At 47.6% G+C, this 27642-nt stretch overlaps 1 protein-coding gene across 26 annotated transcripts in view; it reads right to left on the bottom strand.

The window, feature by feature from the left end:
* Positions 1 to 27642, bottom strand: part of ttn.1 (titin, tandem duplicate 1) — a 180360-nt gene that overhangs the window by 119335 nt on the left and 33383 nt on the right. For 20 of the 26 annotated variants that reach the window (XM_008297739.1, XM_008297748.1, XM_008297756.1 and 17 more), the window contains 33 exons: positions 23978 to 24256; positions 23150 to 23716; positions 22664 to 22945; positions 22298 to 22576; positions 21919 to 22200; positions 21559 to 21837; positions 21191 to 21478; positions 20809 to 21087; positions 20438 to 20719; positions 19393 to 19671; positions 18822 to 19100; positions 14911 to 15192; positions 14096 to 14374; positions 13730 to 14008; positions 13366 to 13644; positions 12974 to 13261; positions 12596 to 12874; positions 12231 to 12512; positions 11812 to 12090; positions 7365 to 7643; positions 6604 to 6894; positions 5680 to 5967; positions 5383 to 5499; positions 4895 to 5177; positions 4562 to 4745; positions 4252 to 4332; positions 3584 to 3851; positions 3045 to 3254; positions 1745 to 1822; positions 1640 to 1666; positions 1382 to 1438; positions 1251 to 1295; positions 73 to 132 (listed from right to left, as the gene is read on the bottom strand). In XM_008297739.1, coding sequence (XP_008295961.1) covers positions 73 to 132; positions 1251 to 1295; positions 1382 to 1438; positions 1640 to 1666; positions 1745 to 1822; positions 3045 to 3254; positions 3584 to 3851; positions 4252 to 4332; positions 4562 to 4745; positions 4895 to 5177; positions 5383 to 5499; positions 5680 to 5967; positions 6604 to 6894; positions 7365 to 7643; positions 11812 to 12090; positions 12231 to 12512; positions 12596 to 12874; positions 12974 to 13261; positions 13366 to 13644; positions 13730 to 14008; positions 14096 to 14374; positions 14911 to 15192; positions 18822 to 19100; positions 19393 to 19671; positions 20438 to 20719; positions 20809 to 21087; positions 21191 to 21478; positions 21559 to 21837; positions 21919 to 22200; positions 22298 to 22576; positions 22664 to 22945; positions 23150 to 23716; positions 23978 to 24256 — 7890 coding nt within the window. The remainder of the gene's footprint in view (positions 1 to 72; positions 133 to 1250; positions 1296 to 1381; positions 1439 to 1639; positions 1667 to 1744; positions 1823 to 3044; positions 3255 to 3583; positions 3852 to 4251; positions 4333 to 4561; positions 4746 to 4894; positions 5178 to 5382; positions 5500 to 5679; positions 5968 to 6603; positions 6895 to 7364; positions 7644 to 11811; positions 12091 to 12230; positions 12513 to 12595; positions 12875 to 12973; positions 13262 to 13365; positions 13645 to 13729; positions 14009 to 14095; positions 14375 to 14910; positions 15193 to 18821; positions 19101 to 19392; positions 19672 to 20437; positions 20720 to 20808; positions 21088 to 21190; positions 21479 to 21558; positions 21838 to 21918; positions 22201 to 22297; positions 22577 to 22663; positions 22946 to 23149; positions 23717 to 23977; positions 24257 to 27642) is intronic. The other 6 variants (XM_008297743.1, XM_008297746.1, XM_008297747.1 and 3 more) reach the window with 6 other exon arrangements.

Genomic DNA, 27642 nt, shown 5'->3' with positions numbered 1-27642 from the left:
ACAGGTGAACCAGTACAGGTGAGACAGAAACAGGTGAGACAGAGCGAGGAGGTGTTGATGACGGGTCGGTACCTGTGACGGAGGAGAACCGAACTGAAACTGTTTCCTCTTCAACTGTGACTCTTTGAAAAGCTACGGATTCAGAAGACAATCAGTCAGATGGAGTCGCTGCAGAGCTCAGACGAGGATTAAAAGACGAGCATCAGTCCACTAACGAAGCTCAGACCTGAGAGGGTTAGGCCTGAGTTCTGACTTCACTCAGAGTTTCACTTTGAGTTCAGTAGTTTCATGTTAAGACGAGACTCGGACGTGTTTTACTTCCATCGTGTCTTTTCTCTGTGTTCATGACACTGTCACATGTACAGAAGTTAATGCATATCTAGACATATATATATAATACTTCATTTGCATATATCTGTTGGTTAATATATTTATATATACATATATTAATAATATAACAGTTTACAATAAAAATGTTTGGAATAAAAAAAATCTTTTCAGAAAGTTATTTTTATCTCCCTTTTAAAAATTGATTAATTAAAAAACAAACTTTTTAAAAACATTTTTATGACTTTTGATAATATTTTAGGATATTCCTTTCATTTCATTAAAAAAATAATCATTTAAAAACACCTTTGAAGAGACGTGCGTATGAATGGATGAGCATTCTGGGATATTTCTTTCTGTTCCTCTTTAGCAGTTTTCTTTTACTAAACTTTTCCAGTTTTATTTCTGCCTCATGTCTGATCTGGAAGTGAGAAAACGCCTCACAGTCAGATTTAATATAGAAACTAACGGTCCTATTGGGAGGAACCAGCTGGTCCAGTTAAAAATCTGACCAACTGTGTCTCGACTTTGATTTAAAAATAAATCCAATTTAAAATGTCAGAATCCAATGCTAACTTTATTATCATAAACAAGAATTTGACCTTTTTGCCAGAAAAAGTGAAGTCAGAATGTGATCCTGAAGAGTTTAAACCTGAAACTCTTCAGTCTAATAATGCAGATGTTCATCCTAATCCTCGTCTGTACACCTGCTTCTGTGCAGGTTACACCTGCAGAACAGTGCTGGCGTTGAGGTGATGTCTGAGTTACGAGGTGAGAAGATGAAATAAAATGATCACACGGTTATTGGTGATGACGGTTAAAGTTCGATGAAGATGATTTCATGTTTAATGTCGATGAAATACAGAAAACCACTGAATCAAACTCAGACGCCGGTTAGTGCGACGGCCGGGTAAGTTTTGTACCTTCGACTTGAGTTCTCTCCTCGTAGTGATAAAACTCGGAGGAATCTTTTGGCAGAAGAACAGACGTGTGAGTGCTGGAGCAGCGGTGGAGATTATTCAGGTGATTTAGGCTCAAACTGTCCCAGACTCACCTGAGCACACCACCAGAGACGCTGCTTCTGGGACAAGAACCGACGAATCAGGGACGTCTGAAGGGTCGGCCACAGATACTTCAATTAACTTCCAAATTATTTAAGACTTTTGTTGTGACAGTAAAACTTCACATCTCTTCGATTTCAGTCACCAGTTTGTTAAAAACCTGGTTTTAACACTGGACTCAGTGAAACCCTGATTCAGAGCTGCTCAGTTTTACCGTCACTGACTTGCTGAGGTTCAGATGAAGTACTCACCCTGAGGAACCCCTGCTAACCCAATCTCTGAAAGAACAAGGTGGACAGGTGTTATAGCAGCCGACTGACAGGAGCGTCTGTACCTGCTGACTGACAGCTACACACCTTTGCCCGACAGGTAAAGCTCGGCGCTGCTTCGAGCTTCTCCCATCGGCTCCAGACGAGCGATCACCGAGTAAACGCCTGCCGGTGGAGACAGCATGAGGGTTTAGTTCAGACCAGCGTGGCCTGGAGGCTAACCGCTAACATGCTAACGATGGAGGATGTGTTATTGAGTGAGCAGATGAACATGAGGCTCAGAACGGGTTTGTTTCTCTGGTTCCTTCCCACTGACACCGACTGCTGCTGATCCAAAGGGAACCTGTTGGTTCTCGGCTATGACACGATGTGTGCTCGGAACTGGTTCTATAGATTAAATGGAATTGAACTGAACAGATAGAAGCAGGTTCAGTTTATATCCGACAACAGCTTCAGTAGAACTGGACTCAGTGAGCCAGAACCAGAACCAGAACCACATCAAAACAGAACATTTGTTTGAAGGTTTGTAAGAATCTCGTGACTTTATGACAAAAAACTTCAGATTTTATTTGATCAGTTTCCAAAAACATGTTAAAAATATTCTTTTTTTTTTTAAGTTAAAATTCTGTGACTTTTGTTCATTTACTGATTTTCAGTCATTTCTAGACGCTTGTGAAACTCTTGTTCTACAGATGATCCTATTTTTTGAGATTATTCAGACGTTCTATTGATTTTCTTGCATTCTTGAGACGAAGTCAGAAAGTCTCAGTAAACATCAGCTTCACAACCAGATGAGCGGTTTGATGCTGTCGCTGTCTTCTTAGAAAATCGTAACAACGAGAAAACGTCTCAGTACGACTGTAACTGTGGAACGCTGTGACTCTGTTCTGCTGGTGGAACTCATCAGAGATGGTTGTTAACATCCACTAAGATCAACCAGTGAGTTTGTCCTCTGTCTCTCCGTGTGGTTTGGTTTTTCTGCACATTTGATTTGGTTGTTTGGCCTTTTTAGCCTTTACTATAGCTGACAGTGGAAATATGGGAGAAGAGCTCCCTGCAGTAAATGGGCCGGACCCGAACCCACGACCTCTGCGTCGGGGACTACAGTCCTGATCGTGGGTCGCCCGCCCAACCTGCTGAGCTATCCGGTGCCCCAAAACTAATTTTTTAACATGTAAGCGTTTTTAAACATCTTCAGCTACCTGCTGGTGTTTGTTGAGTCAATAAAATTCTTTTGCTGTGCAGCACAGAACCGGTTGTTAATATTCACATAATGCAAAATGCCTTTGATTGTCCATCTCTAAGTGTTTTTTTCTTGAGTAATTGAAAACACAGAGAGCTCTGAGAGGTTAGAATCAGTTAGAAACGTCTCCAGAGGTTCACAAACCTTCGTCTTCTGCAGCTACGTTGCGGATCGTCATAAAGTGCCGGCGGCCTTCGGTCCTGAAGTTATATTTTGGGCTTTCTTTAAGCTCCCACGAGCCTTTGTACCATGAGACGATGGCGTTGTCGAAGGACAACTCGCACTCGAAGGTGGCGCAGTGGCGTTCGTTGACCTCGATGCTTCGGATGGATTTAGTGAACTGAATTTGTTCGGCTAAAACCAGACAGTCACAGTCAGCGTCCGACTCATGTTAGCTTACAACGACTGTTCTGATCTGACCCTGATATTCACGTGTTTGTGGTCGTTATAGTTAACATTAAAGAAAACGTAAGAGAAACACAGAAGAGAAACACAGAACACAAAAAGGAGAGCAGGACAAGAACCAGCAGGTTCAAAGAGGTCAGTGAGGCGTCCGTCTGGGTGGTGAGGCTTACCTGCCCCGGAGGCAGCTCCTGACAACCACATAAAGGAGTCGGACACGAGGACACGTACAGACACGAGTCCGGCAGACGAGACACCAAGTTCGGCGCTCGGCCTCTTACCTGTAACGGTCAGCTTGGCGTTGGAGATGTGAGGACCGCAGACCACGCGGTAGTTTCCCTGGTCTTTGGTCTGGCAGTTCTTGATCTTCAGGTAATGGCGGTCGCCGACGCTGCTGATGTCGTACTTGTCGCTGTTGTCCAGTTTCTGCGTTCCCTTGTACCACGTCAGAGCGATCTCCGGGTAGTTGATCCTGATCTGGCACTCAAAGGTGGCGCTCTCGGTCTCAGAGGCCGTCTGGTCGGTGATGTCCTCCAGCACCGAGACGGGCTGAGGACCAACAATCCTGTTAAACATTTCCCCATACATGGCTGTCTGGAGCCTGAGAGGCTTCAGGCAGCAAGCAGACGACTTTCTTCATCAAAGCACGTGTTCATAATGTGGTCAGTTATCAACAACAATGAATCAGTGAGTGAGTGGTTTACCATCTACAGCACAAAAACTGAATTGTGTGCATTCAGCTAACCAGTGTTACTATTCATACTTGCAGTAAACATTTTTCTCACAGAAAGATTTAAAAGGCTCTGTAACCGAACACGGAATCAGCTGGAGCCCTGCATGCTGATCGATTAACTGATAATCATTCACATCCCTATTTTCCATGTCCGCTGGTGCAACATGCAGCTGTCAGGTGGGCTGTTTGAATTCATCAGTCTGAGGAAATCGTTACCTCTGTGCCGACGCGACCCTCCAGCTGCTGGATGAGCCGGACCATGTCCTCCTCTTCAACCCGACCTCCATGTTCCACCTCCTGCAGCAGAACACGTGACTGTTACAGCATCCAATACACAGATTTATCCACCAGTGTGCAAATGTGTAAATGGAACACACCTTCCACAAATTCAATACAACCTTCGGAAACTCTTTAAAGATATTACAAACACAAAACTGATCTGCAGGTGACCAAAGACGGTCCAATAAAAACACATTCATTTCATTTCCCACTGAAGTCCTGTCACCAGGTTAAGTGTTGGTCTTACCGGCCGTCCGGTCTCCATCTCCTTCTCCCTCTTCAGGAACTCGACGGCCTGCAGGATGGCTCGGTAGTCGTGAATGTTGTGTTCTCGAAGGATCCTCTCGTAGTCTTTGGGGTCGTGACCTCTGAGCAAGTCCACAATATCGACATCCTCATCCTTTTTGGGACTCTTCTGCTTGGACGGAGTTCTGACAGACATCAAACACATCATCAGACATGGTTTTCCTCTGCTCAGCAGAACCAGAGATGTTCCCTGGTCCCTCCAGGATGGCGCCTACTTGGTATGACACAGAAAAACAATTGTACATAAAAACAGTATGATCCAGCACAGTCTTACTTCTTCAGCCTGGTCCTTAGGTCTCCGAGTCCTTCGGCCTCCTCCTTTTTGCTGACCTCGATCTCAGCACCGCACTCGATCTCACCGTGTTTGTTGGTGGCAACACACCTGTAGAGTCCAGCGTCGGACTTGGTCACCTCTCTGATCTCCATCTTGGCGTCCTGGCCCTTGTGCTCGATGGAGATACGACCACCGGGGGTGATCTGCCTCCACTTGCCCTTCATCCACTTCACACTGGGGATCGGGTCGCCCCCGATCTTGGCGATGAAGGTTGCGGTGCCCTCTGCAAAATAAATGAAACATGCAGTGTCACGGGGCTGCATGGTGGATCGGTGGTTGGCACCGTTGCCTCGCACCAAGAAGGTCGCCAGTTCCCATGGATGGATGGATGGATGGATGGATGGATGGATGGATGGATGGATGGATGGAATGTCACATGAAACTTTACAGTGTTGATGTAAAGGTGAGAAACAGTCAGAAGTCCTTACTTTCTGTGACAGAAACGTTCTTGGGTTCCTCGATGAAGAACAGGTTGTCGAGCCTTTTGACCGGAGCGGCTGCAGCTGGGGCAGCAGCCTCGGCGGTGGCGGTCTTGGCTCCTTTGTCTGCAAAAATATCATGGTGGTGAATGTAAGGCTCACTTCAGCATCGGTTCTTCTGTTTTATTAGTGTGATGAAGGGATGACATCAGCTGGTTGAAAACCAACCAAACTGCAGCACCGATTGACTGATAGAGTGGAAGACCGTTACAGATGGTTGAAAAGCACCACAAACTGATGACTTACCTGTCACGGTGACCCTGGACTTGCAGAAGTCACTGCCGTTGGCGTTGCTAGCCTTGCAGAGGTAATCTCCGGCATCAGTCTTCGAGACCGGGCTGACCTCCAGACATGCCGTTCCACCAACAAACGTGATTCTGGTGTTTCCGCTGGACTTCAGCTCCCTCCTGTCCTTCATCCACTGGATGTTCAGGGGAGGAGAGCCGCCGACGTGGCATTTAAGGCTCAGCTTCTCCCCTTCGCTCACCGTCATCGGCTCCAGAGGAACGTCAAATTTAGGAGCCTGGCCAGATTCTGAAGAAGTGGAGGGAAAGAGGCCACAGTGAGCTGATGCTTGTTTCTGTGACTCAGTGTCGTAGACATTAAACTGCTGCTCAAGATCCAGGTCCAGTGTTCAGACTGAGACACCTGGATGGATGTAGAACTGATCTGGTGTCAGGTTCTAGCAGAACCCAGATGTGTTCTTCCTCCTAAATGTCATGTGTCTATCTGCTGTACTGATGAAGTTCTGAGGCTCAGAAATGATGGAAAAAGTCCATTAAAGTGATCAATCTGGACCCTCCTCTGAGGACTTCAAGGACCTGGAACTCTGGAACATTCACAGTCTGAAGGTAGAACTGTGGTCAGTAGATAAAGGTTCTGCAGATTCAGAACCAGGTGTTCTGAGTTCATTTTATGGTATGTACATGAAATGACCCACAGGCATGTTAATATGGATGGAGATTGGTTTTATTAACTTGTTTCCAAGTATCTTTGTGGACGTAGCCTCAGTTACTGGTGGCTTCGATCCAAATCCAGAGACCCAGAAGATTTAAAATGGACCAACTGCACTAAGACAGACAACATTAAATCCAGCTGATTGGGTCGTGAAGGTTCAAAAGAACTGCTTTCAGATAAAGGATTAATGGAGACAAAACAACACACTCGTACCTGAGACGCTGAGAGAAACCCGGCATGAAGCTTTGCCAGCTTCGTTGGAGGCCTCACAGGTGTACAAACCGCTGTCAGAGGGGGCGGAGTCTCTGACGCTCAGCATGGCCAAGTTGTTCTTGAAGCTGACCTCATATTTGTCGGAGGCGGAGATCTGGTTGTTGTCCTTGAACCAGGTGACGGTCAGAGGCTGCGAGCCAGACACCCGGCCCTCCATCTTTACTGTCTTGCCGACTGAATCCATCATGGACTCAGAAGGCCTCTTGGTGAAGTTTGGAGGGACCTTACGCTCTGTTAGTGGGGAGAAAGTGAAGGAAATCAGGCCAAGCAGAGATGTAAAGAAGGTTCGAAATCTAAATATCCTTCAGCAGGCCACTGGGCCTTGACCACAGCATCATGGAAACAATGCAGCACAACACATAAGACAGCAAACAACAACCTGCAACACATAAGCAAACAAATACAGAATATCCACCTGATGAACAAACGTCTCTACCTGTAAGCACATCTGACCGGAGCTACATGGATGTCATGCTCTCACACCTCTAACACCCTACAAAGTCGTGTTCCTTACAAACCTGCCGACCACAGGACGAGCCAACCTCTAACACAACAACAGCTTGGTCCAGGACTTTACAGGACCTCCTCCTTGTTACCAACAAGCACATTACCACAGAAATGATGACTGCACGAGAGGTTAGTGACTGAACCACATGTGAGAAGTGAGACGAGATGGAGGGATGTGTTGGTTAGCGTGTTACCTATTTGAACATGAGCATGACAGGTGTCAGTTCCCTCAGCATTGGCAATTTCACAAGTGTATTTCCCAGCAGCAGTGGCTCTGTCGCTGTAGAGGACCTCCAGAAGGCAGGAGGAGTTGGTGGTTTTGACGTTGTACTGGTAAGAAGCCCAGATGAGCTTGTCATCCTTCTTCCAGGTCACAGAGACCCTTTGGCTGCCGCTGTAAGTGCATTCCAGTCTCAGGGGTTTACCCAGCTCATGGGCCACGTCCTCCAGCTTCTTGACAAAGCGAACGGGTTCTGAGAGAAGCAATGTTCACATGAGTCACAGAAACCACTGATGTCTACATGCGGACGACCAGAGACTATGAAACTGCGCAGATCCTTGGATGTCTCCATGGGTAGAGGCAGAGCTTTGTGAGCTTCATTCATGCATTAGTGGTTATCTCTGGTATTATTCACTTCATGCATTAACTGATTGGCGAGCACTACGAGCTCAGTGCTGCGGTTAGTGTTACCTAGTGTGACATAAGCATGGCAGATATCGGAGCCTTCAGCGTTGGAAATTTCGCAAGTGTATCTTCCACGAGCCTCCTCTCGGTCACTGTTCAGGACTTCCAGCATGCAGCTGCAGTCTGTGGTCTTCACATTGTACTGGTACGAGGCCCAGATCGGCCTCCCGTCTTTCTTCCAGCTCACGTTCATTCTTTGGCTACCAGTGAATGCGACTCTAAGCGTCAGCGGTTCGCCAACTCTGAACGTGGTGTTTTCCAGCTTCCTGACGAAGCGAGCAGGTTCTGTGAGGAGCAGTGATGGTTGTTAGATGCAAAGGTGATGAGGAGCAAGCAGAGGTTATAATTACAATTCAAACTTGAATCTGTAATTATAATTATTGGATGACAATCCGTTAACCTTAACTGAATTATATGAGGAGGAGTATTAGATATAGAGAGCCAAAGTCCCACCAGCTCCTGGGCCAACATGTGTTTCTACGCTGCACAGTAACCTGATGAACGGTTCTGACAACAGTTAGATTGTCAGAGTCCATGTGAACCATCCACATGTGGCGCAAATGGGTCTCATTGCTCGGACTGAAGTGGAGCAGATTTTACGCAGCCAATATGTGCAAACACATCTTCCAATGTCGTGCACGGATTCTATTATGTCTCCCACTTATGAACCCGCAAATTCTTATTTTCTTCCTCTAACGTGTCCGAAATATGAAAGAACAACATCCCGTTTGAAAGCTGTGCAGCAAAAGCGACTCGAAGCGAAGCTGGTCTGGGAGCAGAGGAAACTTGTGCTTTCTATAACTTTGCTTTAGCTAATGTTTGATGTTAGCGCTCAGGATGAGGTGAGGTTATACCTTTCTTAGAGGTTTTGCAAAGTACATAAGCGTCGCAGATGGCTGAACCTTCTGCGTTAGAAACTTGACACGAATAGAGTCCGGCCGCTTCCTCTCGGTCACTATTGAGCACTTCCAGGACGGATGAGGAGTTGGTGGTCCTGACGTTGTATTTATATGAAGCCCAGATGGGCTTTCCATCCTTGGTCCAGCTCACGTGCACTCGCTGACTGCCGGTAAATGTGCACATCAGACTCAAATGATGGCCCAGACAATACGACGTGTCTTCAAGCTTTTTCACAAAGCGCACTGGTTCTGAGAGAAGCAACAGCGGTGTTAGTCATGTAATGAAAGCTGACCTGTTAGCAAAGCAGTGAATGAGCATGTTAGGGGCAGTTACCTAGTCGCACATGAGCATGACACAGAGCACAGCTGCTAGCATTGGATATCTCACAGGAATATCTGCCAGCAGCCTCTTCTCTGTCACTATTGAGAACTTCCAAGACACAGGAGCTGTCTGTGGTCTTTACGTTGTACTTATAGGAAGCCCAGATGGGCTTTTCATCTTTTCTCCAGCTTACATACACATGCTGGCTGCCGGTGTACGAGACCTGCAGCCTCAGAGGCAGGCCAACCCTAAAGGTCATGTCTTCCAGCTTTTTCACAAAGCGCACAGGTTCTACAAGGGGCAAGACGTTAGCCGTTAGTTTGAACTGCTGAGAGAGACGAGTGAGGTTATGTGATACAGAGTTAGCAGGAACCTTCAACACTACAGCTGAGGCTCATTGAGTTCAGTCTGTGATCACTTCTGCAGCATGTCTGACTGCCAGCGGCTTCACTTCCATTACGTTCACTTTAGAAATTTGTCTCACAAGTCAAATCACAATATCCATCCAAAAACTTGTAATTAGATATTTTCTGTGCAGAGATGAAGAACAATGTTCCAGAGTCCAAAACACAGGAAGTGCCATTTAAATAAAAGATTTTTTCAAAATATTCATGCTGTTATTATTTTATCCTCTTAATTTTTCAAAATCTCAGGAAGTCAAATGTGACAAAAAAATCTGTTTACTTTTAAAGAATACTAACAAACTAGACGAAGCAGAGAGTCCCATCATCAATAAAACTCAGACTGAAGAGAATGAGCCCTTCCATGATCCTTCCTGTTTACCTAGTTGGACCTGAGCAGAGCAGACAGCAGTATTCTCAGAGTTAGAGATCTCGCAGGAGTATCTGCCTGCTGCTTCCAGCCGGTCGCTGTTCAGGACCTCCAAGACACAGCAGTTATCTGTGGTCTTGACGTTGTACTTGTAGGAGGCCCAGATGGGCTTGCCGTCCTTTCTCCAGCTTACATAGGCTCTGGGGCTGCCACTGTAAGCACAGTACAGCGACAGGGGCTGGCCGAGTCTGAAAGTCGTGTCTTCCAGCTCCTTTGTAAAGCGCACAGGTTCTACGGGAGGCAATGTTGGTGTTAGCTGCAGGTTATTTAATGTTACAGCAAGTGAACGCACATTTCTGTGAAAGGGCTGAAGGGGTTATGTGGAAAATGTGACTGTTGCCCCTCCAGTTCTATAAATGAGCTAAAATCAGCAGTAATGATGGTGCTGGGCTGCGTTTGTTAGTGGCTTTACCTATCTTAACCATAGCATGGCAAATATCAGTGCCCTCGGAATTGGAAATCTCGCATGAGTATTTCCCGACGGCTTCCCGCTGGTCACTGTTGAGAACCTCCAAGGTGCTGGAGAAGTCGGTGGTTCTGACGTTGTATTTGTACGACGCCCAGATGGGTTTGCCGTCCTTCATCCAGCTGACATAAATCCTCTGGCTGCCGGTGAACTTGCACTCCAGCGTCAGAGGATGGCCGATTTTATAGAAGGTGTGTCTCAGTTTTCTCACAAAGCGAACAGGTTCTGAGGAATCAGTGAGCAATGATGGGATTAGAGGGTGTAAGCAATGGTGTTCAGCCTTTGGTTACATGACACATGATGGACATGCACATGATTCACATGGTTTTGTTAATCCCTGTAAGGACATAATGAGGTGAGTGGTTATGGTTGTTACCTAATTTAACATTAGCATGGCAGGTATCGCTCCCTCCAGCGTTAGAAATTTCACACGTGTATTTTCCAACAGCTTCTTCGCGGTCGCTGTTGAGGACTTCCAAGATGCAGGTGTCATTGGTGGTCTTGACATTGTACTTATACGATGCCCAGATCAGTTTGCCGTCCTTCTTCCAGGTCACATTCATTCTCTGGCTGCCGGCGTACGTGAACGTCAGAGTCAAAGGTTCACGGAGTCTGAAATATGTGTCTCCCAGCTTTTTCACAAAGCGCGGCGGTTCTGAGAGGAGCAATGGTTGAGTTATTTGCACGTAGCACACATTATGTCATGCAAGCAGGCAGGTAATGCACCAACTGAGGTTGTTCTATTAGTCCGAGATGAGCCTACTGAACAACAGCAGAGGGCCACTGTTGTCAGCGGTTAGTGGGTGAACTGAAAGCAGATGGTGTGTTAAGAGTTTGTGATTTTACCTAAGCTGACACGAGCGTGGCAGACGTCGCTTCCAACATCGTTGCAAATTTCACAAGTGTAAGTTCCAGCTGCTTCGGGCCTGTCGCTGTTGAGGACCTCCAGAACACAGGTGGAATCAGTGGTTTTAACGTTGTACTGATAAGAGGCCCAGATCAGCTTGCCGTCCTTTTTCCAGGTGACGTTAACCCTCTGGCTCCCGCTGTACGCACAGATGAGTTTCAACGGCTGACCGACTAAGAAAGTAGTGTCCTCCAGCTTCGTGATGAAGCGCACAGGTTCTGAGAGAAGCAATGCTGATTTTAGAGACGTGCTCATTGTTATGATGCCATGCATTAAGCCCTAGGTCACAGTTAATATAGCTGTCATCGATGACGTGTAAAAGCACTGAGCGATAGATCAGGACAAGGCTACATTCACCCAGGAGCTGTGTTTTCCTCCAGAGGTCAACTTTAGATCAGTTTCATATAATCAAAAGACAATAATTATGAGTTCTTCTTATGAGTTATTAAAGTGGAAAGAATCGACCGTTAAAACTTAAATCACAGCAGGATTCATGAATGTAGAAGAAGTAACTATGGAAACAAGCATCACCTTTGACCGTCACGTGACAGCTGGCGGAGGCAGAACCGACCCGGTTCTCGGCCTGGCAGACGTATTCACCGTGATCGAACTTGGACGTTTTGGTCAGTTTCAAAGTGGCAACACCATTTGCAAAGTCTGTTGAACAAGTGTTGGACTTGCGCAGCTTCGCGTCAGCTTTGAACCAACCGACAGAGATGTCAGGAGTTCCTGCAACGCGGCATTTCAGGGTAACTGCGTCACCCACGGTTACCGCCACCGGCTCCATCTTGTCGACAAAGTATGGTCGCTCTAAAGTCAGAGATGATGGTGAGGGTTTAGTACACTACAGATGTTGAGGTGTGGATGAACAAACCAGAGTGAATGAATGAGTGGATGAATGAATGATCATGAAACTCAACACAGTACCATGCACGTGTTACTCATTTTACCTAGAATCGACACTTGTGCTTCGCATCTGTCGCTTCCCACTCCGTTGTCTACTTCGCAAGAGTATCTACCGGCTGCCTCCAACCTGTCAGAGTTAAGAACCTCCAGGATGCAGGAGGTGTCTGTGGTGATCACATTGTACTGATACGAAGCCCAGATGAGTTTACCGTCCTTCTTCCAGGTCACATTCACTCTGGGGGTTCCAGCAAATGTGACCTCCAGCCTCAGAGGTTTACCCTTTTCAGAGGAAATGTCCCTCAGCTTCTTCACAAAGTGGACTGGTTCTGAGAGAGGTAATTCCATCGTCAGTTACATCAAATTCACCTTCGGATTTGGTTAAAGAAAGATGTGCATCATGCTAACCAACCTTTCACAAACAGATAAACTGGGCAGCTTTCCTTCCCTGCACCATTAATGACCTGGCAGGTGTATTCTCCTGCGTGGGACGTTTCCACCCTGTTCAGCACCAGAGTGGCCACATCCTCCTTCAGGGTGATGTCGCAGCCTCGGCCCTGCAGCATCTCTTTGGGTCCCCTGAACCATTTTACCCTCAGGGGGGCGCTGCCTTTCACCTTTGCCGAGAAAGACACATTTTTGCCGGGCAATGTTTCTCTGGCCTCGGGCATTTCCACAAAAGATGGAGGTTCTGGGTTTAAATAAAAAAGATGCGTGGTAAGGTTAACCTTCTGCAATGACCCTGATCCCGGTTCCTTGAAATGATCTCTTCTTCTTCACGCCCACTGACCTGTCACACTCATCGAAGCACTCGTCTCACTGGCTCCTGCAGCGTTCGCAGCTTTACACGTGTACTTGCCCGAGTCGGACATGCTGACAGACGGAACTGTGAGTTTGCAGCTGTTATCGGTGCAGCTGATGTCATAGTTTGGCCCACTCTGGATCTCTTGGCCATTGTGGAACCAGGAGGTTGTTAAAGGAGCAGACCCCGTGACCTTACACTCCATCTCACCAGGCTTTCCCACAACAAGGTGGGTGTCTCTCAGCTTCCTTATGAAACTCGGTGAAATCAACTTATCTATTGTCAACAAAAACAACAAGTTATAATGTGACTGAGTTGACTGCTGATTAAAATGAGAAAACAGAAGGATAGCAATGAGCATCTATTCACTGGACACCAACCTGAGACAGAGAGCTTAGTTTTGCTCGAGGCGGTGCCAACATGATTCGTAACCTCTAGTTTGTATTCTCCAGCATCTGCTTTGTCTGCAGACCGAATCTTCAGGGTGGCCACCTTCTTCGAGAAGGACATCTGGTACTTGGCACCAGCAGAGAGCTCGTTGTTGTCCTTGAACCACTTAGTTTTTAGTTCTGGTGAGCCACATACTGTTACCTCAAGAGCTGCACTTTCTCCTGACTTCACGTTCAAGGACTCTGGGCTATCCACAATAGCAGCAGGTTCTAGAAGTTAAGGAAGAAGATGTTACGCTAAGTGAATCCTTATGCTGTCGCTAGTGGCAACGTAACGGTCTGGAGTTCTACAAACCTAGAACGGTCACTTGAGAGACAGACTCCACTACTCCAGATTCACCCCTCAGCTGGCAGGTGTATTTTCCAGCCGTGGTCGAGTCAGCTTTGGGAACTACAAGAGTCACCACATTGTTCTCAAAGGTGATCTTCCTGTTGTCACCGTCTCTGAGAACGTGATCTTTGTCCTGAACCCAGGACACTGTCAGATCTGAGCCCTTCACTGTGGCCGTCAGAGTCAGCTGCTGACCGACTCTCACCGACTGGTCGACCAGCTTCTTCACAAATGCTGGTTGTTCTGAATAGTGATGGAAAGATCACAGGTGAGGAGAGGTGATCCCACCTAGACTAAGCTCGCCGTGAAAGCCACTGATTCTGTACTAACCTTTTAGGGTCATGGTGGTGCGGCAGGTTTCACTTCCGACATTGTTGGACACCATGCACTCATAAACACCAGCATCATCCTGCTCCAGTTTCATCACGTGGAGCGTGGCAGAGCTGCCTACACTGACCATCTTGTACTTCCTACTCTCCTTCAGAGGCCTTCTGTCTTTGTACCAGTTAACATGGAAAGGTGGAGTGCCATACATCTCGCACTGCAGACTGGCATCTTTCCCTTTAATGCCCTCCACTGGGCTCGGAGTTTTAGTAAAGGATGGGGACTCTGGAAAATATATCAATGTATATTAACAGAAGGAAAATTCATGGACAAGCAAGTCTTCACGGCAAGCAGCTCATCCGGGCAGTTCCAGTGGATCTAAGTTCTCGGAGAGGCTCATGCTAAAGTTCAGTCCATGCTAGAGGTTTCCATCCAGGCGCTCACAAAAAACATCATTACGTTCATGCTATGATGGGAGGGTCGGTCACAGGACAAAAGAAAGAAGATGGAAAGGTCAGTGACGGGTCTAGGATAGGTCATTCCATCAAAAGTGGAGAAAAAAACGTCTCTAAAAAAGAGGTCATGCTATCGGACACACCGAAGGACGTAAATCTGATTCTGAGCTGAAACAGGAAGTGGGGCTGGAGGAGTCCATGCTCACATTTTTAAACAGGATTCTAGAAACACTCACAAAAAGTCAAACTCAAAACGTAATATCACAATCTGCATCTTCATTCCTTCTTTTCATGCTACACAAGCTCACAGGGGACAAAATCCAAAAAGCAACAGCGAGTGTCCTGGATATCTGTTGGATAGCTGACCTTGGACTGTGAGGATGCTGCTGCAGCTTGTACTGCCAGCATCATTATGAGCCTCACATGTGTAGACTCCGTTATCCTCAAACCTTGTGCTGCACAGCTGGAGGTACGCGGTCGAGGCAACAAACATTGTTTTACAGTTGCCTCCGTCAGTTATCTTTTGGTCATTTTTGTACCAGCACATTTGCAGGGAGTGAGCGCTGGTGGCCTGGCATTCGAAACGATGTCCCTCACACTGCTTCACAAAGGTAGTGGGAGGCAGTTTCAGGACAAACTGAGGAGGCTCTGCAAAGTCAAAAAAAGATCACGTTACTATCATGAGCACAAAGGAACAGTCAGTGTGATGGATGGAGGATGGCGAAGGTGACCGGATGCTGTGATAGGTGGCTCTGAGGAAAACAGAACTATTCCTGGAAAGAAAGCAAATGGTGAAGTGGTCGGGCGGAGAAAATGGAAATGAAGAAAGAGAAGCTGTGAAAATGGAGGAAAAAAAGATGGAGTGGTGATGGGGGTGGACAAAAAAAGAGAATAGTCCAACCTTTCACCAACAACTCTGCTGCACTTTTCACTGCGCCTGCTTCATTGCTAACTTGGCAAGAATAAATCCCAGAGTGCAGCGTCTCCACTGAGTGGAGCTCCACACAGGAGGAATACGTCTCCAGTCTAATGGTACACGAAGGTCCAGTGATGAGCTCCATGTCATCCTGAAACCATTTCACTGTCAGTGGAGGTGTTCCTTCAAAGACACTTCTGAAGAGCACAGCAGACTTTGGAGGAACAGCCTGAGACTCAGGCTCAGCTACGAATCTTGGTGGCACTAAAACCCATACAGAGACATGGTTATGGAACATGCCGACCAGCCTGTGAGCTCAACATTGAATGAAGTCTGAGTGCTAACCTTTAGCAGTAAGAACTCCACTGCACACACAGCTGCCTGCTTGGTTGGTGACTGTGCAGGAATACTCTCCTGTATCAGCGCCTTCAGTCAGCTTCAGCTCCAGTGATGCTGTATGTTCAATGTGCACCAGCTTGGCCTTGGAGCTGTTGGTGAGTTTTTGTTTGCCTTTGCTCCATTCGACTGACAGCGGAAGAGAACCAGCCACTTTGCACTCCATCGTGACCACTGAACCCATAATCGCTTGAATGTTTTTTAATTTTCTAATGAACGTGGGAGGAGTTACCTGTTCTGCTTAAAGCAATGTTGAAAAAAGATAATTAGAGCCAAAGACAGCAGTTCTACAATTTCAGTTGTTTGCTCTGAAAGAGTTAACGATTATTTTACAAACCTAAGACAACCAGCAAGACTTTACAGCTACGACTCCCGACAGAGTTTCTGACTTCAAACAGGTACTCTCCGCTGTCTTCCAGCTGAGCAGACTGTATGCTAAGACTGCTGATGTTGTTCTCAAAGTAGAGGTGATGCTTTCTGCCTGACTGGAGCTCCTTGCCATGTTTGATCCATCTGACACTCATCCGAGGAGTTCCTGCTAATCTGCACTCGAGACTGATCGGATCCCCACGGGTCACTTTGACCACCTCTGGCTTCTCTTGGATCGTAGGTGGTTCTACAACACCAGGAGAAAGAGTGAGTGCGCTGGTTATTGCAGTTAGAGCTAGCTAGAATGTCAGGCCCATGAAGCCCAGGTACCTTCTACAGTGAGGGTGGCAAAGCAGTTGTCCTGCCCCGCCTCATTCACCACCTGGCAGGTGTATTTCCCACCATGAGTCACCTCACAAGCAGGAATCCTGAGAGTGGCCTTGTTGTTCTGAAATGTTCTCTCAATGTTTGGATCCTCTGGGATCCAGTTGCCATCTCTTTGCCATTGTACAGACAGAGGTGGAGAACCTCCCACCGAGCAGCAAAAGGTTGCAGCGTCTCCCAGAACGGTGGAGACATTTTCTGTCTTCTTCACAAATGTTGGAGGGACTGATTGAAAGAAAAGATGTTTGTAAAACAGGAACAGGTTCAGTTCTGTATGTCTGGTGTTGTGTGCAGTCATCAGTGAAACCAACCTTTCAGAGACAACGCTGCGAAGCCAGCACAGCTCCCAACCTCATTCGCTACCACACACTTATAACCACCAACATCTTCCATCTTACAGTCCTGGATTTTCAAGCTCGCATTTTCACCATCAACAATGATATGCTTTTGGCTGGATTTGATTGGTTTTCTATCCTTGAACCATGTGACATTAAGCGAAGGACTTCCTGCCACTTTGCAAGCAAACACAGCTGTGGAACCTTTAACAACCTCCAGAGACGACAGCTCCTCAACAAAGCGAGGAGGCTCTGAAATAACAAAGCAAAGTGCTCAGAGTGGCCTTGCAGTTTTGTTGGTGCTGCAGGATTTAACTGGACTTTGACTGACCAGATGTACACATGTAAAGAAGAACCAACCTTTCACTTCCAGTCCCAAACAGCAGCTCTCAGTGCCGGCTTCGTTGCACGCCTCACAGATGTATTTCCCGCTGTCATGCTCGCTAACCTGACAAATCTCTAAAGTGGCTGCAGAGTTAAAAAACGACATCTTGTGATGAACACTTTGAAGAATCTCAGCTCCATCTCTGAACCAACGCACAGAGATCTGTGGAGTACCAGCAACCTTACACTCAAACACCTTCTTGTCTCCTACTCTGACCGATGAAACATCTTCAGGTTTTTCTATGAAAAATGGAGGTTCTGCGGAAATACATACAAAAGTTAGTTAAGTACGGTGATCACCACAAATCAAAGAATAAAGCTGAGAGAGCAGCATTAACCTTTGACAAACAGCGTTGCCTGGCACGAAGCAGAGCCCACGTCATTCTGTATTTCACAGACATAGTCTCCAGAGTCGGAGGTTTTGGCAAAGAAGAGCTCCAGAGAGCTGGAGGTGTTGTCTTTAACCACAGAGCAGTCGGCACTGGACGAAACCTCCTTCTGGTTTTTAAACCATTTGATGGTCAGCGGCGGCGTGCCAGAAACCAGCACGTTAAACTGGACCTCTGATCCAGGCAAAACATTCATGGATTCAGGCTTTTCAAGAATACACGGTGGTTCTGTAGGTGGACAAAACCCAACACTTCTTTTATAACATATACAGCGTCATTGTGCCTAAGATGCAACAAGGTGCTGAGGATGTGAGATCTAACCTTTAACAAACAAGATCCCAGAGCACTGGACGGTCCCTGCTCGGTTTGTAGCCATGCAGGTGTAACTGCCGCTGTTTTTAGTGTCAAGATCAGAGATTTCCAGAAAAGCCACATTCTCAAAGAAGGTGCATTTGTGTTTGTGGTCAGTCTGGATCTCTGCCTCATCTTTGTACCACTGTACTGTTATGGGCAGGGAGCCAGACACCAGGCACTCCAGATGAGCGAAGGATCCTTTGATTCCTTCTGTCTGCTTCAGCTTTCTCGTGAAAGACGGTTTAATAATCTGATCTATTACACACAAAGTGCAAAGACAATGTTACGGTGGTTGTAGGAGAAAAACTGGAAACAAAATCTTGTGGGACATCGAACTTTTGGACCAACTGACCTAAAACAGTAACTGATGCTTCACAAGAACCGCAGCCAGCCACATTAGAGACCTGGAAGGTGTACACGCCGCCATCGCTCGTCCCTGTTTTAATGATGTGCAGCGCAGAGCTGCTGTCTGTGCTCTGGATTCTGTATCTCTGGCCTGACGTCAGCTGCTTTCCCGCCTTCATCCATGTGGATGTGAGCGGTCTGGTGCCTGAGAACCGGCATTCAAGCCTGGCCGGGTCACCCTGGGTCACACTGATGGACTTTGCATGTTCTGAAATGTTTGCTGGTTCTGACACAACAAAACGATTGAAAGCTGAGTGAGCTCCAACCACTGAGTTAATGCGACAGATGAAGCAGACACAAAGCAGCAGCGGTTAAGACAGGAAGAGCCACAGACGTCCTACAAACCTGTAACTATGAGCACAGCGGCACATCGCTGAGTCCCGGCTTTGTTCTGTGCCTCAAACACGTATTTCCCACCGTGTGACAACTGAGCGTTTTTCAAATTCAACACGGCACTTTTGGTTTCAGACGACATCTTAACATGCTCATCTTCTGTGAGCTCATGATCGTCCTTGATCCAGGAGAAAGTCATGGGCAGTGATCCAGACAACATGCACCTCATAGAGATCTCAGAGCCCACCATGCAGGACACATCCTCTAGTCTCTGAACAAATGATGGGGATTCTAGTGAGAGAAGACCACAAATCAGACTGAAGGCTGCAAGAGTTACACAAATACACATAATCCACATGTAAAATCTGCCTGATCTGACTGCCAGCTGACAATCTGAATACAAATGACAATTATGTGCAGCTGCTTAGAGCGAGAAAAATACAGGATGGAGACATGAGCAGCTCTCGGACTGCATTTTTCTAAACAAAAAAGCAATTATGGCCAAAACATTTGAAGGTAAACCTATTTTGTGACACTGGGCAGCATGCAGTGTGAGCGTATGCAGCACCGTCCTGTGACTGACCTTTGAGAGAAATGTGGCAAGAACAAGATGTCTCCCCGACATCGTTTGTGACGGTGCACTGGAACAATCCAGCATCAGCGCTCTCACAGTTTGAGATGTGAAGAGTGACCGTGTCGTTTTCAACACTGACTTTATGCCTTTTGTCATTTCTGATCAGCTTATCGTTGAGGAAACAGCTTGTTTCAAACGGAGCAGAACCTGAAAGGGTTCCTTCCAAGAGAATGTCGGATCCTTTCACAAGCTCAGCTGATTCGAAAGGTCTCATAAACACCGGAGGCTCTATAAAAGACGTAACACATGTTATATTTGGAGGCCTGAAGAGGAAGTCTGATGAGGAAAGTCTGGTCCACATGGTTCACTGAGTTCTCCACTGTCACTGCTGAGCTCCTGTTTTCACCTCTGGGCCTGAAAATGGTTGAAAGTGGATAGAGTCATGGATCTGACTGTGCTGCTTCATCGGCTCTTTTCCACCGTAGGAGGTACCCTACCGAAGGGATCAGTAAAGTTCTGTCTAATCTAATCTAATCTAGGATTCAGCAGCTTCAGCAAACAACCAGAACAAGCAGAACTACTGGACAAGTTCTCGGTAGGAAACAGAACAACGTTCCGTTAGAACCTGTGGAAACCTTCATGTTGTTGATGTTGAGTGGAGAAGGAGCTGCTGGATGAGAACACTGAGAGGACAGACAACAGGTCGTCCTGTCTGGATTAACCAATCAGCATCCAGACCTGTACAGCAGATCATCAGCTCAGAAGTACCGACTCTGGAGAAGGTGCCCCTAAAAACAGAACTGAAACAGGTTCTTCATAGACGGTTGGAACAGCTGCTGTGTTCCTGAAGTAGACAACAGCCTGTCTGAAGGCCGTGATGCTCCCCAATGCCAATCCAAGTGTATCTGGTGGAGAGTGAAGGGATGCTGGATGGACAGTGTCAAAGCCTGGGTCTGTACACTGAAGTGTGCACTGATCAGAGAACGCTGTGGACCAGACTGTGCCTCAGACAGAGAGGTGAACCTGCATAAAGACGACTGGAGGCTGGACCAACCTTTCACTGTGACTGAGCTGCTGCACTGGTCTCTGCCGGCCTCGCTGGTGGCCACGCACACATAGTCTCCACTATCCTGAACAGAGCAGCTCTCTACCTGCAGCGTCGCTATCGAGCTGTCGAAGGACATCGTGTGTCTGTGGTCAGAAATGACTTCTGAGCCGTTTTTAAACCATGTGACAGTAATGACCGGAGAACCCTGCACTTTGCAGGACAGCTTCAGAGGATGTCCAGTTCTCACCAGCTGTGAAGGCTCTGGCTTCATTGTAAATGTTGGAGCTTCTGCAAATTAACAGTAACAGTTACAGTAGAATCAAAGCAAAGGGAGAAAACAGTTCAACACGTTTGTAGAAGAACGAATCACACAGCACCTTTCACAAAGAGGACTGCAGTGCAGTCCACCTTCCCAGCATCGTTGGACACCTGGCAGGTGTATTTAGCTGAATCACTGGGTTTCACAGAGTGGAGCTCCAAAGAGCTCGAAGAGGCGTCTTTCTTTATGAAACACTTTCCTCCAGTGAAAACCTCTTTCTCCTCTCTGAACCATTTAACAACCAGTGGAGCTGATCCAGTAAAGGACGACTTCAGGACAACATTTGATCCCGGTGAAGCGTCCTGGGATTCAGGCTTCACCGTGAAGGCTGGAGGTTCTGGAGTTATTGAGGAAGAACACAGCATACATGTTCAAAGCCTATCAATGTCACCTATAGCATCTGCCAAATTACTGTTTAGTCCTAATTCACTTCCTCTAACCTTTGATGGACAAAGTGCCGCTGGTTTCTTTTTCCCCGGCTTCATTCGAGGCCCGGCACGTATAAACGCCCCCATGGCTCTGGTCCAGGCCAGTTATCGTCACAGAGGCTGAGCTCTCACTGAAATCAACCTTATATTTGTCGTCACTGTGGATCTCTTTATTGTCTTTGTACCAGGTCACAACCATCGGCTGAGATCCAGACACTCTGCACTCCAAGGCGACACTACTACCAACACTGCCATCCACCTTCTTTAGAGTTTTGGTGAAGGAAGGTGGAACTGCACGATCTGCGTAGGAAACACACCAAACATGTAACGGCCGTTCAGGACCACTGTTTAAATTGCTGTTCATGACGACTAAAACTGACCTATCACAGAGACTGAGCAGGTGCACTGGTCTTTTCCCACTTTATTGGACACTTCCATCTTGTACTCTGAAGTGTCTCCTTTATCTGCAGTGAGAATCTTTAAAATGGCCGTGTTCTCCTTCAGAGTCATCTTATATTTACGGCCAGCGATCATCTCCTTGCCGTCTTTAAACCACTTCACTTTGAGCTCGGGGCTTCCAGAGATGGTGCACTGCAGCGTGGCCGAATCGCCTGCCGTCACACTGATGGATGCTGCTTTCTCTAAGATTCTAGCAGGTTCTAAAATACAACATGAGTTTTAAATTTAGTCAGCAGCTACATCTGTGGAAATGTTTTTCATAACTAGGAATGTTTTCCAACCTTGGATAGTTAGCACAGCTTCACATTTCTGCTGTCCCGCCTCATTTTCAGCAAGGCAAGTATACTTGCCGCCATGCTTCAGCTCAACAGAGGAGAAGGAGATGCTGGTGATGTTGTTCTCAAATGCCATTTTGACATTTGGATCATCATCTCTGAGCAGCTCAGAGTCCTTCATCCATTTGACAGTGATGGGAGCTGAGCCTTTCAGGGTTCCCTGCAGCTTCACTGTGTTTCCCAACACTGCTGTAGCACTTTCAGCTCTCTTTGAGAACACGGGTGGCTCTGAAATAACAGCGTTTGTCACGATAATGCCACAAACAGCCAAGAGGACTACAACAAGTATAACAAGTGTTGGTCCTGATGTTTCTACATCACTAACCTTTCTGTTTCACCCCAGACTTTGAGGTGACTGACCCAACCTCATTTGATACGACACATTCGTATTCACCAACATCAGCGCTCTCGAAGGAGTGGATCTCCAGAGAGCTCAGGGATCCCTGTGAGACTATTCTGAACTTCTTGTCTGCTGACAGGCGTTTCTTATTCTTTTTCCAAGTCACGTCGAAGGGCGCAGAGCCTGAAACCTCACACTCCAACACAGCTACTGATCCTCTGACCGCCTCTACGGAGACGAGCTCCTTCCTGAAACATGGGGGCTCTAAAGGGGAGCACACAGGCAAGTTAGAGAAGCTCTTTTTCTAACTGAAGTTTGAGCTTGGTCATCCGATTCCCTGAATGTGCACACCTTTCACTGTTATTTTAATGCTGCAGCTTTCACAGCCAGACTCATTGAGAACGTCACAGGTGTAGTTTCCACTATCACTCAACATGACATCCTGTATCTCAAGCGTGGCGACACCGTCTTTCAAACTGATGGCGTATCTGCCACCAGCAGACAGCTCGCTGTTGTTGAAGAACCAGGTGGTGTGAAGTTCGGGGGATCCTTTGACGGTGCACTGCAGCCGAGCGGCGCTGCCTTGCTTCCAAACTGCTGTGGCTTCCAGCCTCTTTACAAAGACTGGCGGCTCTGCAGAGGTGTGTGGTTAAAAAGAGCCATTATGGAGTCAAAGAAGTCAGTTTAGAAAAACAACACAGCATGGAAAGAGAAGAGGTTAAAGAAAAAAGGTCAGCTGGACACCACACAATAAAATGATGTTAATTTTCAGTACTGCACATTTGCAAAAGCTTCAAATGCTGCAGTATCCATGAAAGTTAACTAGACAGCTCTTACCTTGGACTTTCACCGATGTGGAGCAGGACGCACTCCCAGCTTCATTAGTCACCACACACACATAATTTCCACAGTCTTTCAGTGTGGTCTTCAAGATATCAAGAGTAACTGTCTTATCCTCAAAAGACAGTTTACAGTCGGGTGACTGGTGGACTTTTCTACCGTCTCTGGTCCAGGTGACGGTGACTCCAGTGTCCTCATCCACCTGACACTCCAGGTGCAGAGGAGCTCCCACCACAGCAGCGACTGCACCCAGAGGCTTTACAAAGTTGGGCTGATCAATAACTCGCAGCTCTGCGCTGCACTCGGCCGTCCCAACGTTATTGGAAGCTTTGCACACATAAAGGCCGCAGTCAGCTGCCTCCAGCTTGGTTATGTCAAGAGTGTGCTTATTCTTTTCACAAGAGGTCTGGTAGTGTGTCGGCACTGTGGGCAGAGCCTGGCTGTCTTTAAACCAGACAACGCTGAGAGGACCAGATCCTGTTATTACACACTGCATCACTGCCCTCTTTCCAACAAACACAGTCTGAGGCTCAGGCCTACTTATAAAGACTGGAGGGCTTTGCTCTATAAGGATTCAGAAAAAGAGAACACATTAGTGGTGACGTGTTAAACCCGGATAGTTCATCATTACCACAACTTGCCAATGAGCCAAAATCCAACCAGCGAGGCAAGAAAGTGTAAAAAACAAAAACGATTCACAAGAAGCCAGCGTCCGTCCAAAGGAACCAAGACACAAGGCAATCTGACGCCTTCAAGGACAGCAGGTCTGGATAAACAGCTCCAAACACAACCAGCGAAGAAGAAGGAAACGTGCGTCGCTCTTACCTGTGACGCTGAGGGAGGCGGAGCATTCGTCACTGCCGTGCTGATTGGACGCCTTGCAGGTGTATTCAGCGCTGTCGTCCTTGGATGGGCTCAGGACCTCCAGGGAGGAGGTGCTGAAGCGGCTGATAATCCTGTACTTATCACCCTCTTTGATGGGGTGGCCGTCCTTAAACCACTTGAAGCTCACGTTGGGAGCATCCTCAGTCTCACAGTCAAACTTGGCCATGCCGCCAATGTTGATCTCCACGGGAACGATTCTGTGCCTGAACACAGGCTTCACTGCAAAGACAACAGGACAGGGTGAATAAACAGTGGCTGAAAGAAAAGCAGTCAAGGTTGCACTGGAGGTGGAGATGTGGTGAACCTGGGATGGAAAGTGACACACACAGTTATCCTTGATGACTGGAGGAGGAAAGATGTATTAGGTTTGGATTGAAGCTGTGATGATTCTGTGATAAGAAAAGGAAAGAAAGCATGCAAAGAAGAATGGCGCAGGAATGAGGAATGTTTACAGATACAGAGCCAAAGGTGATTCCTTGGAGAGGAATGAACATTAGAGTGATGTGTTGGTGGAGGATGAGCTGGGAGAAGAGTGAAGATGCCACTGCTGTCTGGTGAAAACCTCAAAGCTCCACATCGAGTTAGGCTTTGAAAATATCCAAAGCCTTTTGTTTGCATTCATTCGTTACATGTTGAGTTCTAGTGGAGGTTTGCAGACAGCAGAGTTTGAATTTCAATGATGTGTGAAGTTAGTTGATGATGATATCAAAGAACTGTCCATCATCAAACCTCTTGAGGCCACAGTGAGTCTTGAAGATGTCGTGGTCCTGCCGGCTTCATTCTCAGCCTCACAGACAAACTCTCCTTGATGTCTCTCCTTGACAACTTTGCTGATGACCAGTGTGTATGTGTCGTGATCTTTACAACACTTGAACTCTTTGCCAGGTTTCACCAACTGGCCGTTGAAAAACCAGTGAACTTTGGTGACGTACTTTATGGTGGCAGTAAAAACAGCCGTGCCGTTTTCCTCAGCGCAAACGTCCTCCAGAGAATCAACGACAACTGGACAATCAGCCAGACTGTCACAGGACTCGCTGATCATGACTGCCTCTGACAGATACTCTTCTCTGGTTTCTCTGTGGACAAAAACCTCCACATGTTGTTCAACGGGACCTACAGGTACAGCAGGGATGGCGTCCCTCTCAGACCTGACCTGCCTGGACTCTTGGATCTCAGTCCGACCCAGAACAGTGGCACTGTGAAACGAAGCCATGGCTTCGATTTTGATGGCTTCAGACTGAGATGCAGCAGGAGGAAACCCAGCTGCACTCTCCGCCACCATCACAGTGTCCACAACAGATGACAGAACCTCTTTGGATGGCGCTGAGCTCACCTGAACCCTCTGAGGCTTGTCGATCTGCATGGTGCCCGGCTGCTCTGAAGTAAGACTCTGCTGCTCCTGGAAAACCATCGCATGCAGAGCTACCTGGAGTTCAGACCTGAGGTCAGCTGCCTGAGGATATTCACCTTCAAAACACAGTGTGATCTCCAGGGGGGCACCTGGTGAAGTGATCAGGTACGTATAAGAGGCCCGTTGGGGTTCCCTCTGCAGCTTCACCTCCTGCACCTGTACTGCCTCCAACCTTCCTACGACGTCAGCCAGGAGCACCGGCTGGTCGTTGGCCACGGCCGACTGTAGGGCGTCTTTGAGCTGACGCCGGATATTCAGACTCGATGGTTTTGGAATGTGAATGACAAAGTTGAGTTCTTTAGGCAGAGTCTGGGCGTCCTGAGACTCGTGGACAAACAGGACTCCTTTAGGCTGTGTCTTCACACCGACAGTCAAACCCTCAGGTTTATGTATTTCACTTGACCACTCCCCCACGATCACCTGCTTTTCTTCCAGCACCACTGACTGTCGGACCGATTGACCCTCCTGGATCTGGACTGCAAAGTCCTGCTCAGCAGCCTGTAAGATCGTGCAGCTTTCAGTGGCGGCCGCCTTCTCTTCTATGAAAACTGGCTTTTTGGGGATCTTGGGCTCAGTTTTCATTTCAGGCTTGAATTTTTCAGGAGTTGTCAGACTGGTGGTGTGGCCCTCCTCCAGCGTCTGAGTGTCCGTGATGTTCACAGAGTGCATGATGTTCCAGTAATCCTCTCTCTGAACTAAAGCTCGCTGCTGCTTGACGTCGGTCACAAGAGGCGCCTCCTTCGGCAGCTGGACGGGCTGAGAGGACGCGGTGAGGATGCTCAGAGGCCTGGACTCGGTTCGAAGCTGCGCCTCGACACCGACCACAGACACATCGAGGTCTTTGTGATAATCCGCAGTGATCTCCCTCCTCTCTTCAGACGTCGCTGCATACCTTCTAGCCTTCTCCTGTTTCTGTGCTGCCACCTGCTGGTCAGGTTTGGTGAGGGTCAGCAGACCTTCCTTTGGTAAAACCGACACAGAATGGATGGACTGGAGGTATTTTGATGGTGGTAGCTCTTTCTCCGGCTGAACAGAGACGGCGTCAGTCTTTGCGGTGAACTCTGAAGTGGCCTCACACACCACCGTCCTCTGGTCCTCCTGAGTCACTGAATGCAGCACAGTGGGACTTTTTCTCACCTCAGCTTGTTCTGCAGGAGGCTTCTCGCTGCTGAACCTTCCCTCAGACTGTAAAACCTCCTGACCACTGATAACCTGCAGATTCAGGAGTCGCTCTCCTTCGTGCTGAGGGGTCAGACTGACAGCAGAAGCTAAGCGTGGCACCTGTCCGGCCTGTTCAGCCTGGAGCTCATATTTCTCTTCACTGCTTATAGCTGACTGAAGCAGCACATCTTTGCACGGGGTGATGCTCTCCTGCTCTGGTCTTTGTATTTCAAATGTCTGCTCCTTGGATAAAGCTACTCTAGTCTGACTCACTGGTGCTAAGACTGCTTTAGGTTGCTCTTTTTCAATCAAGGGTGTAAAGCCTTCATCTAAAGCTTGCAGAGGCTCCGAGTGTCCTTCTGTGAGTTGCAGCTGCCCTGCAGACTGAGCCGAATATAAGACCTTAACCCCCTCTGTGACTCTGAAACTCTTCTCCTCCTCCGGTCTATGCACGATGCCTGAGGTTTCATCGAGGATGGCTAGAGCAGATTCCACTTGGTGGCTGCTAACAAGCTGCCTGGGCTCAGCCAGAGTCTGAATGTGCTCAGGCGTCTGGTGGGCTAAAGCCTCGGCTCTGACCGTGGTGAGAGGGAGGACCTCGTCCGATGTAGCCGACAGGAGCCTGGACGGCTGCTCTTTGGATAGCTCCAGTTCTACGACTTCGGGGCTGAGGATTCGTTCAGAGTGCTGCTCGGTGATCTTCTGTCTCTCCTGGACTGAAGACAAGAAGGTCGCCACGTGAAGCTGTTTCACAGGAACAGCAGAGACCTGAGGGGGGTGGCTGGGAGCCAGTGAAACCCTCTCCTGTATTTCATGCGCCTGCAGCACTGCTGCCTGCTGGGTGAGTTGCTCTCGATGAAGGGTGGCAGCAGAGATGTCGAGCTCTCTGAGGGTTCCCACCTCTTCGCTGGGAATAATCTGCCGGTCTTCAGTGCTAATGGTGTAAATCATCTGGTCAGACCGGGTTCTTTCCTGGTTTAATCTGGACTCTGTGCTTTGTTGGGTCATCGATATCTTCAAACCTTTCTGTACT

Source organism: Stegastes partitus, unplaced genomic scaffold (genome assembly GCF_000690725.1).
Source record: "Stegastes partitus isolate 25-593 unplaced genomic scaffold, Stegastes_partitus-1.0.2 Scaffold1244, whole genome shotgun sequence".
In the NCBI taxonomy this organism is placed as follows: domain Eukaryota; kingdom Metazoa; phylum Chordata; class Actinopteri; family Pomacentridae; genus Stegastes; species Stegastes partitus.
This window is presented reverse-complemented; position numbering and strand designations above follow the sequence as displayed.